The 12,503-nt window shown below is 42.3% G+C and overlaps 1 protein-coding gene across 1 annotated transcript in view; it reads right to left on the bottom strand.

The window, feature by feature from the left end:
- LOC149168769 (protein PALE CRESS, chloroplastic-like) overlaps positions 1–11,889 on the bottom strand; it is a 269,623-nt gene extending 257,734 nt beyond the window's left edge. The window contains exons 1-2 of the mRNA XM_089428419.1: positions 11,373–11,889; positions 11,161–11,255 (exon numbers count right to left, since the gene is read on the bottom strand). Of these exons, the coding sequence (XP_089284545.1) occupies positions 11,161–11,255; positions 11,373–11,487 (210 nt within the window). The 5' untranslated portion in view covers positions 11,488–11,889. The remainder of the gene's footprint in view (positions 1–11,160; positions 11,256–11,372) is intronic.
- Positions 11,890–12,503: the final 614 nt, after the last annotated feature.

The following is a 12,503-nucleotide window of genomic DNA, read 5'->3' as shown; positions in this document are numbered from 1 at the left end:
GTACATGAGACACTGAAAAAGTCATAGGAAAAGTACAAGGCCAGGGATGATCAACGCAAAAAAAAAAAATTTAATTCAAGGTGGGACAAGAAAAGGTGGGAGATAGCGCCTCTAGACCCAGTCTACACCCATACATGCACATTTACTTAGTAGAGAATGTGTAAAATCTAAAACTCTATGAGCCTCTACCTTCCACGTTGGATCAAGAAGAGGAGAAGGTATTACCTTCCATAGAGGATTTAGCACCAGATGCTCAAGTAAAGTTGACAGAGGATTTAGTTTGGCAGAAGAGATCCAAAACAACATGGCAGGGGCAGCATGAGCTTTGGTAGATTGGATTGAAAGGACAACTTTCAAACAGGGCTAAATGGTACTCCAAGAGAAAGTAGACAAAAAAATCCTCACCTCATTCAGTAAAAGCTTTCGGGGACCAAAAGCCTCCCAAAATGGGGAGGTATGATCAGGATTGGATCATTATATTGTTTGTCGTCCACTTTGATGCTTTCAAGTGGGAAAATCAAAGAAATTAGCTTACAAGTGTAGTTTTAGCGGCAGGACCCAGTTTAGAGAATTGGGGTTAGTGATCCAGGTGGGTATTGGTGGCAACCCGCATATTCCACTTAAACCCCCACCATTGTTTCTCTTAGTTTTTCAGTTTCCTTATTTGTAGCACAATTTACTATTTTGGGCAATTTTTTGGGTCCTGAACTTCTGGACCCATTTTGAGGCCCTAAACGACGTTTTTTGGGAAAATCGGGAGCAACATGGGTCATAGACTGATGTTGCTCACTCAAAAGTTGTAGTCCTCAGATAGATCTTTCTAACAAGGTATTGTGCGCGTCAAACGGAGATCGTATGCCAAAATTATGACCCCGAGAAGTTGATGTACCAATTTACCCAAACGGGGCCCATAGTTTGGCGCTTCGTCTCCTAGGGTTAGGTTTTTAGATGTTTGGGGTTTTCCATTGTTTCTCAATAATCAATAGGCCTTGGAGCCTCATTGTAACACAGTTCAGAGGCATGTAGCAGCCACATCTCTTCTCAAAGATAAGCTGCCATCGCCCGAGCTAGTCTTATTTCCATTCTGTTTGTAAGCATATTTCAATATTTGATATTAATGAAATGGAGTGTTATTTCTACTGCATCTTTGTATTTATGGTTATATCTGTAATTTGTTGCGTCCCTATTTAAATCTGGATCAGTGGTATCAAAGTGGTCTGCTCTTTCTCTATTTTTCTTTGCATGTCCCCAACAAGGTCGGGATATAAGGAGCTAGGGCTCGATCTGGTTGAACCTTTGCAAGATCAGCCTCGCAAACCCCGACGGTCACCCATGGGGGAAGAAAAGAAAGACGAGGGGGCAGGAGATCCTATCAAAATATTGCTCGAGGAGGCCCTCAAGAATCAAAGGAATGCAATGATAGATAACTTTGACAAGATCCTTCAACGATTGCCCACCGGCGATGCATTCACATCCAGCAGCCACTCTGGAGGCTCCACTCCTTTTAAGGTACACGTAAACTTTGACATTCCCATATTTGAGGGCCAAATAGATGCAGACGTCGTGGACAAATGGTTAAATCTGCTAGAAGGATATTTTTCTATTCATGATTTTTCCCGCCGAGAAAAGATTACTTTTGCTCTTCTCAAAGTCGCCCCCACGTCAAGGACTGGTGGGAAACCTACTGTGAGTAGAAATATGAAAGTATGACCTCATTGTTTTCAGCCGCACCCACTTGGAACTCGTTCTGGGATGCCATCAAGGAGCAGTACTACCCTGTCGAGAGCTATGAAGATAAATACATAAAGTGGACAACGCTGCGACAGAGAAGGGACCAAGATGTGTCAGAGTTTACCAATATTTTTCATGCCCTTTGCACGAAGTTGGGTATCAAGGATTCTGAGAAACATTTGATTCTCAAGTACCGTGGCTGCCTACACAGGTACATCCAGGACGAGATGGAGTTCCTGGACATCTCCTCACTCGGCACGGCATACCGATATGCCGTCAAGATCGAGCAAAAGTTTAAACAGAAGAAGCGAGACTTTGGATCTGCGAATGCGAAGCAAGGGAAAGGTGCTCCCAAACCATAGAACAAAGGACAAAGCCAAGGCGGGGCGGCCTAAGACAACCTGCCAAAGCCGCAAGCAAAGAACAACACCGCAAAGCCGAAGAAGGACACGGGAAAGTGGTGTGAGTTCCATAAGAGCTCCACTCACAACACAAGTGAGTGTCAGGCCAAGCAGTCACTGGTGGCCAAGCTAAAGGCTTCGGAATCAGATGCATGTTCCAACTCTGAGTCAGAACCCGACAAGGGGAATGACAAAGGGAAGCGAATTATCAATGCGGAGCCCAACGCCATCGTTGCCACCACGAATATCCAGAAAGAGGAACCCAAAGATCCAAAGAAGGAGGAGTGGCTCTTCCACTCCCAGATGTGGGTAAAGGGTTCCCCGCTACAGTTCATTGTCGACAGCGGGAGCCAAAAGAACCACATTTCGGTAGAGGTTGTGAAGCGGTTGGGCTTACCGACCACAGCACACCCACAACCGTACACCATCAGGTGGCTTCACCAAGGACGGGATCTTTGCGTGAGCTAGCAGTGCCACCTGCCATACAGCATCAAGACCTTGTGCTGTTATTGTTACTTTGGGAAATAAGTTGTACAGGATACCCGAGGTAGCACCGCCTACCACCATCTCTTTGGTTACTACAAAACAATGCAGTAAGCTCATTTTCAAGACCGGGAAATTTGTTTTCCTGGTGATACGCACTAAGGGAAAGAAGAAGATGGTGGCCACGACCTCTAGACAAGGCCCCTCCGCACGACAACCACAGATGGACAAGGTCGTGGAGGAATATGAGGACATCTTCACCTCCCCCGCAGGGGTACCTCTGCACTGTCAAGTCAAGCACTCCATGTATCTGACCCTAGGTGCATCATTGCCCAATGGACCAATCTATCAGCGCTCCGTTCTGGAGAACGATGAAATCAAGAGGCAGATTCAGGAGCTGTTGCAGAAAGGTCACATCCGGCCGAGTTCATCGCCCTATGCCAGCCCGATCGTGTTGGTACAAAAGAAGGATGGGGCTTGGAGACTCCGTATTGACTATCAGGCGCTGAACAAGATCACTGTCCAGAATAGGTACCCGATCCCACGGATCAATGACCTTCTGAACCAACTCAAGGGGGCAAAATATTTCAACAAGATCAACTTGAAGTCCAGATATCACCAAGTACCAATTGAACCCTCTGATGTGTGGAAGACTGCCTTCAAAGCCAAGGAGGGCCTTTTCGAATGGTTGGTTATGCCTTTCGGGTTGACAAATGCTCCTGTAACCTTCATGAGGCTGATGGATGACATCTTGCGGCCATTCACCAACTCATTTGTAGTGGTATACTTGGATGACATCCTGATCTTCAGCCAGAGTTGGGAAGAGCACCTCCACCACATCCGACAGGTTCTCCAAACATTGCAGCAACACAAGTTATGTGCCAATTTGGAGAACTGCACCTTTGGCATGACCCAAGTTCAGTATCTGGGATACATTATTGATGAACAGGAGGTGCATGTGGATCCATCCAAGATCCAAGTCATTCGGGATTGGCCAGCTCCAACCACTTTGACAGAGCTCCGCAGCTTTCTGGGTCTTGCCAATTTCTACCACAGGTTTGTGTTGGGATTCTCTCATATCACTTGGCCCTTGAGTCAAGTCACCAAGGGAGGAGCGAAACAAAAATTATTATAGTTTGAATCTCAACAAAAGGCATTCACAGAGTTGAAACATCGCATCGCCTCCGCTCTGCACCAGTGCTCACATTACCAGACTTGCAACAGCCATTTGAGATCGAGACAGATGCCTCTGACCATGCTATTGGGGTAGTCCTTACTCAACAAGGGCATCCAGTGGCATATCACAGTGAGACACTTTCAGACACAGTCTGGAAGTATCCCACTTATGACAAAGAGAAGTATTCCATTGTGCAGACCTGCCGACAATGGAAGCATTACATTTTGGGGAAGGAAATGGTCATCCACACAAACCATCGGCTCCTACAGTTCATACAGACGCAAGGGAAGATGCAGAATGATCGCCATCAGAAGTGGTCCACATACCTACAATAGTTCCATTTGAATAAGAAGGGCAGCACCAACAATGTTGCAGATTGCCTCAGCCGACCACCGATCATGGCGTAACCACCGTGCTCAACTCTTGTGGGCACGAGACTTCTGATTGGCCACTTCTCTACAAAAGCGACCCAGAATTCGGCCACACATACCAGACGCTCTTGGAGGGTCAACAAGTTCCAGATTTTCACCTCCAGGATGCCCTGTTATGCCACCTATGACACCTTTATGTTCCTTCAAGCGAGCGTGCCAAGATGATTTGGGAAGCACACTACAGTCAAGCCACTGGGAATTTCAAGGTCGAGAAAACAGTGGCAGTGCTGCAAAAATATTTCTATTGGCCGAATCTTCGACAGGATGTCGAGAAGTACATCAGATCTTGCACTGCCTGCGCCATTGCCAAACCGACCATCAAGAAGCAAGGCCTCTATACTTCGTTGCCTACCCTAGTCGACCTTGGGAATCTATCTCCATGGATTACATGTTGGGCCTTCCTTCTACTAAGCATGGAAACGACTGTGTTTTTGTGGTCGTAGACAGATTCTCGAAGATGGCCATTATGGCGGTCTGCAAGAAGAATATCACAGCAGAAACCACTGCTAAACTCTTCTTTGAACGAGTGCGAGTACACTTTGGGATCCCATGGTCTATCATCTCAGATCAGGACAGCAGGTTCCTCAGTACATTTTGGTCCAGTCTTTGGTCGATGTTGGACACCAAGCTCACTAAGTCCACAACTTTCCATCCCCAAACTGATGGCCAGACAGAGGTCATCAACAGGATGATCGTACACATTCTGCGCATGTACAACTCAAAGCATCCACACACATGGGATGAGAGCCTCCCCTATGTTCAGCACAGCTATAATCGGGCTCTCCACAACTCGACTGGTCACAGCCCTTTTCAAGTGGGCTTGGGATTCCAACCACTATGTCCCATTGATGTGGCCATGCCATTTGCAGCTACTCAGGCAGATTCGGCTCATGTCCAGTCCGAAACTGATAAGGCAAACAACTTCATTAAGCACATCCAACATATTTGCCAGCAAGTCCACGACATTCTGGAGAAATCAAATCCCAGGTACAAGCAGCGATATGATCAACATCAGGTGCCACACAAGTTTCAGGTGGGCGACAAAGTCTAGTTGCATTTGCAAAAGGAACGCCTTACCGGAGCCTATTGGAAGCTCAGACCACTCCGATATGGTCCTTACACCATTACCAAGGCTGTGGGAGACAATGCATTTGAGCTCAGCATTCCCCCATTCCTTGGTCTGCACCTAGTGTTCAATGTGGACCGCCTTCGACCATACTTCCCACCATTGCTAAACACATCAGACATTACAGAATAGCTCACACTTACAGAGTTAAATCCAGATTGATGGAACAAGCTGCAACTGATTGGATCATGGACACGCAGATCAAGAACACCCGACAACAAAAGATCGAACTATATCGAGTTGTCAAAGCAAGCCAACTCCTTCACCAGGGCAAGTGGCTCACCAGGGACCAAGTTTAGCAGAAGTTTCCTCATCTCATGGAGGAACTCAACACAATGGGTACCACTGCTTCCTAAGGGGGGGAGGAATGATCCAGGTGGATATTGGTGGCCACCCGCCTATTCCACTTGGACCCCCACCATTGTTTCTTTTAGTTTTTCAGTTTCCTTATTTATAACACAATTTACTATTTTTGGTAGTTTTTCGGGTCCTGAACTTTTGGAGGCGTTTTGAGGCCCTAAACGACGTTTGTTGCGGAAACTGAGAGCAACATGGGTCGCACACTGATGTTGCTCACTCAAAAGTTGTAGTTCTCGGATAGATATTTCTAACGAGGTATTGTGCGCATCAAACGGAGATCGTATGTCAAAGTTACGACACCGGGAAGTTGATGTACCAATTTACCCAAATGGGGTCCATAGTTTGGCGCTTCGTCTCCTAAGGTTAGGTTTTTGGATGTTTGGGGTTTTCCATTGTTTCTCAATAATAAATAGGCCTTGGAGCCTCATTGTAACACAGTTCAAAGGCATGTAGCCCCCACATCTCTTCTCAGAGATAAGCTACCATCGCCCTAGCTAGTCTTATTTCCATTCTGTTTGTAAGCATATTTCAGTGTATGATATTAATGAAATGAAGTGTTATTTCTACTGCATCATATCTGTAATTTGTTGCGTTCCTGTTTAAATCCGGATCAATTAGAAACCTTCTGGGGCCAATTTGAGACCTTAAAAGACGTTTTTTAGGTATAAAACTTTGTCACTTAAGCACCACACACCCTAGTGTTGTTCTACACTCAAAGACCTTTCCAACAGTGCAATAATTGCGTCAATCAATGTTCAGATACAAAATTTATGCCTTCCAAAAGTTGACCTATCATGTTTCACCACCATAATTCGAGAGGATGCCATTTCAACCCCCGTTACTCATGGAAAATGGGCTAACTGTTAGTTTTTGGTAGCATCGAATGTGCTCTAGCCATGAAAATTGGTGGAGAGGCTAAGGCACATGAGTTCTAAAGAACCCAAAAACCGTTTGGTGAAATTCCACCCGGATTGTATTTTATTAAAATAATTAATATTTTTAATGGGGTTCCTAAGTATAAACTTGGGAAAATTAAAGTATTAATGGGTATCAATCAAAATATGGGTGAGAATGATCTAGAAGGCGGATCAAGTCAAGTTTTAATCTTAGTCACTGATTAGAAACTTAATCTCGGCCGTTGAAATCTTAACGAAAAAAGTATAAGAAGGAGGCTTGGGGTTCATTTAGAAACACACAAAGAGATTAAGGAAATCGATTTTCTGAGGTGAGTTCTCAGGAGAAAAAATTAGTTGGGGAGATCTTGCAACAGAGGAGCAGGGATAGTTTGGGAATACTGACAGAGAGGCAGAGAGAAACTTGTGGAGGTAGCACAGTAGCCAAGAGGACTGACATTGGGCCAGTCTGGGCCCACGCAACCTTGACGCAGAGCCAGAGGGGCCAGCGTAGAGGAGAAAGTTGCCTTCCACGCAAAAAGCCAGAACTGTCAGGGAACTATCGCAACAGCCGGGAAAGTTGACGCAGTGGACAGACGAGACAGCGCAGAGCTAATGCAGAGCCTAGAGGGCTAACGAAGGGCCAGCACCGAGGTAGCCAGGGTTAGCCAGTTTTGCTGCCGGATCAGCCGAAATTTGCAGAGTGAAGTAAAAGTTAAAACTAACTCAGTTTTTCCGCCATTATATTTTCTCTGTCACTGGATTGTCGGGAGGGCATCCAGCATTGTATTCAAAACCACTGCTTAATAATAGAAAACCCCCAGAGCTATTGCACCGGTTTTCCCGCATTGGGTTTTTTCGGGGACTATTTTGTCCAAAAATAACTGTGTCCTATGTATCTAGTTCTTTGCTCAGTTTCCTTGTTTCATGTAATCAAATTTAAGTAGTGTAGGCTGCAAAAGTAATTTGCTTCAGTATTCAGAAGAATAACTTGATAATGTATGTTAAAATCAAGTAGGTGAAGTAGATTCAAATTTGCAGCAGTAGGGGTTCATTGAGAGTAGGAATTTTCACACTAACCACGTGGGAACTATGAAGAAGACTCTAGAAGGGTTGAGTTGTAGCTCATATTGAGGGTTGAAAGTGTCAAATTTAACCCCTAGTTGGTTATCAAACTCTGTTCTAACCAGGCTACTAAGAGGAAAAGGGGTTTGATCCTATTCTAGTGCATTTTGATTTAAAATAATAGCAGAGTAGCTAAGAGTAGACAGAGAGAGGGAGGAACAGAGAGAGTTTGTGTTCTATAGCAGCCCATGGGCCACAAGTCTCACTCCTTTGTATTTGCACCATTTCCATTTAGAGAAACAGAGAGCAAAGTAGCCCCTCCTTCTAGCTAGGTTTTCTCCCAAAAGTGTTTCCCTAGTCGTATCTTGGTGTTATTATGATTCGTAAGTGATTTTTTATCTGTTCTGTATTTTCCACATTTTATATATATATATATATATATCAGTAGAAAACAGTAATTTAATAAATCCAGAAAATCTAAGTAAATTTAACCCTCATAGTATAGATTTCAGATTTCAGTATATTTTTATTATATCTGTTGTGACCAACTATCCAATGGAATATCCATAGCAGTTTATGGATCACTTATGCATGTTGGTTTTAGATAACTGTGAGAAGATTTATGGTTATCACAAATCTGTTGTTACAAGTAATTTTCAGGTCTGTTATGCATTGGGAATTGTGCTCTTAGGGATGAAAATATATTTCCCTTGAAGTACATTTGTTTAGTGTTAGTTTTCTTGGGCCATTTTGTGCAATGGGTTGAACAAAAATGAAATATATACTGTTGTAATTTATATTTCAGAAACAGCCCCAATGCTGAAAGTTCGTAGAGAATAGATCCAGGGAACCTCAAGGTTGAGGTGAAATTTCTGAATTCATATTGAAAGTCCATCTTCTAGAAATTTCAATGCCTATTACCTTCACCAAAATGTCAAATTGCAGCATTCTGCAGGTTACTGACATCATTGTATGTGGAGTTGTAGCAATGCACAGGCACCACAAGGAAATAAATATCGCAGACCATCTACCTCACAAGACTGCATTTTTATGTGAAGGAGATGCAAGACAACCTTCAATGACAATTCCTCCAGCTTGCCTTCATGGGAGTTATCAACCACTAAATCAGAAAGATATACATTAACTCGAATGGGGGACTAAGGATGATATGATGTCTTTGCTTGCTGATGGGGTGAGAAGGATAAACTAGTCAGTGTTTGGCCCTCTAATGTAACACGTGATGTGATGCTACTGTTTTGCAATATAATGGAAGATGCAAAAGTTCAGATGGTTTCCTCCCTCAGCCGAATCTTCCAATTGAAAGCAAGTGTGCTTAATGCCAAAGACAATGGAGATCAGTTGCCATTATTAATATATCTTACAATTATTACAGATTCCATTGAGGTCGGATCCTCCTATTTAATAATTCATATTCGAAAGGTAGTGTTTTGATCTTATGTTTGTTAAATTGTTTATATAACAACGACTGATATTTAACATTCTGCAAAGAAGCCCCATTTGTATTGCCAGTCTCAATTTCCTCCTGAACTTATATAACTTGGAATTCGGTGAAACCCAGTTATTTAGATGTTAGAGGAAGCATCCTTAGCAATGGCTTCAAAGTTCAGATTTTCAATTTTCAAAATTTGCTTGGAATTGGAGATTTCTTATTACAAGCCTATTTGAGTAATAGCGTGATGCTTGAGTTGAAAGGCTAACTGTGCGCGACCTTTCACGCTGTACAAGAAAGTTGGTATTTGACAGGCTTATTCTTAGGCACATAAAAAATGGATTCATTAAATACACGTACAACTCCATAGATTGTTGCTAACATCTACTCTAAGTTGTTTAATGTACTCGACTGTCAAATTGTCCATTGTAAATCCAACCTAAACTCAATGTCAAAATTGGAAACTAGGGCCAAATTTCACTTTGGACAATTCATTTTATGGAGATGATTATTGCATTGAATTCCTCTTTTCGAGAGGACCAAAATCGACCTAAACTTCATTATATTTAGATAAACATAAATGTGTTTTTGAATTTATGGCCACAAATGTGCAAATTGTCAAGGTCAGCCACATCATCATGTAGGCTCATGAAGCCCAATGGACATGTCACTTGAGCCCCAGCGATTTGTATATATTATAAATACGACAGACCTCAAACCTCATTTGGCATCACCTCATCACACACGTTCTTCTCTGTGCTCATCTGATTGGTTCGTATAGTTTATTGGGCAGCTATTTTTCTCTCACACATGTTGCAAGAAGAAGGACGAATTTCAGGACAGATTACAAGGCCGAATTTCAGGAACTGTTGCAGGTTTGACCAGCGTTAACCAGGGCCATATTTACCTCGTTTAACTGCGATTTTCATGCCAAAATTTTGGTTTTGGAAGGCCGCATTGATTGACACAGGAACCAAGGATTTCTGGGCTAGTTGAACAGGGCTGACCGCAGGCTTCAAGTGCAGTAGTTGACCAAGTTTGACCGTTGTTTTCAGGACTACTTTGGGCTGACTTTGACCACCTTAGAAGGCAGAGTTTGACTGGGTATGACCGAGCTGCATAGAGGATGATTTGACAGAGTTGTTTTAACTTTTATCTGTGATTTGGCAAGTCAATTTTGACTTTTGTACTCTCTCTCTCGGCTAAACATTTGATATCATAATAAGAAGAATTGATCAAGGTTTTCCGCATCTTGGGGTTTATCTGGTGTCCTCTTGTCTTGGCTTGTCCTGCATTTTATTGTTCATGTTCTATCTACAATTACTGTAATGTGATTGCTATTGGAAATTGTCATTGGGCTGTTAAAAAGATGTTGAGTAATTGTGCTAAGCATAAAACATACCATTGTTAACTAAAATTAACACTCAGCCATCCAACACTCACCACCAAGAAGCAAACTATTCAACTGAAATAAGTGGCTGCCTTTGGAGAATAAAAGGGTCAACAAAGATACTTGAAAAGCTGAATATTCACACAAAATCAGGGCTTTAACATTTTAACTAAAACATAACCCAAATGGGGAACAGACACTAACTCAACAGTGCAAACAATAAGGCAACAGTTTCCAAGCTAAAAAAAAAAAAATTATACCACAGGAACAATGAGATTTTGATTTTGAGGTTGGCTAGCAAAGCTCAGGGCTCAAACATAACTCTGATCCTATCAGGTATCCATGTTCTTGCCTTGGCTTGGAAGGTCCACTCGGGCTGCTTACCCAAGCATTTCAGATTTACACCATGGGAAGTATTTAACCTCGAGGCAATGATGCTACAATTTCAATGGTTCTATGATACATGACTCAAATTTCACATCCCCCGATCATCATAGTTCGTCTAGGGAAGTAAACCTACTTCGAAATTTCGAAGCATCTCACTACTATGCAAGGGGAAAGTAAAGGAAGGAAATATGCATCATCACGGTACTCTTCAAAATTTTAAAGCATCTCACTACTATCCAAGGGGAAAGTAAAGGAAGGAAACACACATCATCATAGTACTCTGGAGGGAATGTGAACTCCGTCTCCTTAGCTCTGGGAATTCCGGTGGATAATACTCCTCTTCTATCTCTTTCGTAGAAACCTGAGTAAGACGACCAAACGATATAATTTTAATCTTGTTTGCCAGTTTCAGTGTCAGTTCCGAATATTCATTGAGTGAAAACTAAATAAATGTGCCAGATGGGTTGATGGAGCATACCTGTAAATTTGAAAGGTAGTTTACAACTGATGGGGAAGCTTCTCGGTGTCTTTGGCACTGTAGCCCCGCCAGTGAATGGAATCCATAATCTGGTAACGAGTGTAGCGGAATCCATGGCCTGCTCCCTGCGACTGTGTCTGTTGCTCTATCGAAAAGCCTTGGCCGTTATTTCTTCCTTTTGGGATGAGAAAAGAAGGCTCCCGAGGTCCCTAACCAGCGTGGATGCGCTTTGGTTAAATTTATGTATGTTCCAAATTTAGAATTGGAATGCTGGTGCGGATTTGAAGATACACCAAAGATTTAAAAGTAGACGAATTATGATACCTCTTGAATCATTCCCTCTGGTATTTATAAACTTGGAATGCTGGTGCGGATTTGAAGATACACCAAAGATTTAAAAGTAGAAGTATTATGAAACCTCTTAAATTATTCTCTCTCGTATTTATAAACTTGGTCTTTATAGCCTTGGAATGCTGGTGCGGATTTGAAGATACACCAAAGATTTGAAAGTAGAAGTATAATGAAAGTAGAAGTATAATGAAACCTCTTGAATTCTTCCCTCTGGTATTTATCTTATTGCAGTTATTTTGGTTTTTGCTCTAAATACCATTTAGATTACAGATAGAAATGTCACTACACAATATGAAAGTCCTATACAAGCTCATGACTTAATTGCGTCGAGACATCCTCTAACTATGAAGTAACAAAAATTGTTTGATGGTTGGATTTTCATTTGTTTTAATTATTATTATTTTTTAATTATGGTGAAGTGGTAATTTGTTGGAGTAATGAGGAGAGGTCTAAAATTAAATTCAGTGGATGTCACTAAAACATCAAGAGTATATCTGTGAGCCAAATATACCAAGAATTTATGATTTAACAAAAACTGTGTACCAAGCTTATATCCAATAGCTTGTAAGTGAGATATATCAGGAATTTATGATTTAGCAAGAACAATGAGGTGGGGAGTTTTTTTTTTACAATCATCTGGGAGGACAGCTCTAATGTTGAATACAAGAACAATTTGCCTATCATGAGATGTTGTCACTAAGATTGTGTAAGACTCAATCAAACCTAGATACCCCTCGAGATAGTTTATTTTCCACACAGGTGGCTCTCACCCTTAGCTCC

This window comes from Pinus tabuliformis, chromosome 4_2 (assembly GCF_031772625.1).
Source record: "Pinus tabuliformis cultivar Carrire ecotype Pingquan chromosome 4_2, CPIR1, whole genome shotgun sequence".
In the NCBI taxonomy this organism is placed as follows: domain Eukaryota; kingdom Viridiplantae; phylum Streptophyta; class Pinopsida; order Pinales; family Pinaceae; genus Pinus; species Pinus tabuliformis.
The sequence above is the reverse complement of the archived record's forward strand: the minus strand, read 5'-3'. Positions and strand labels throughout refer to the sequence as shown.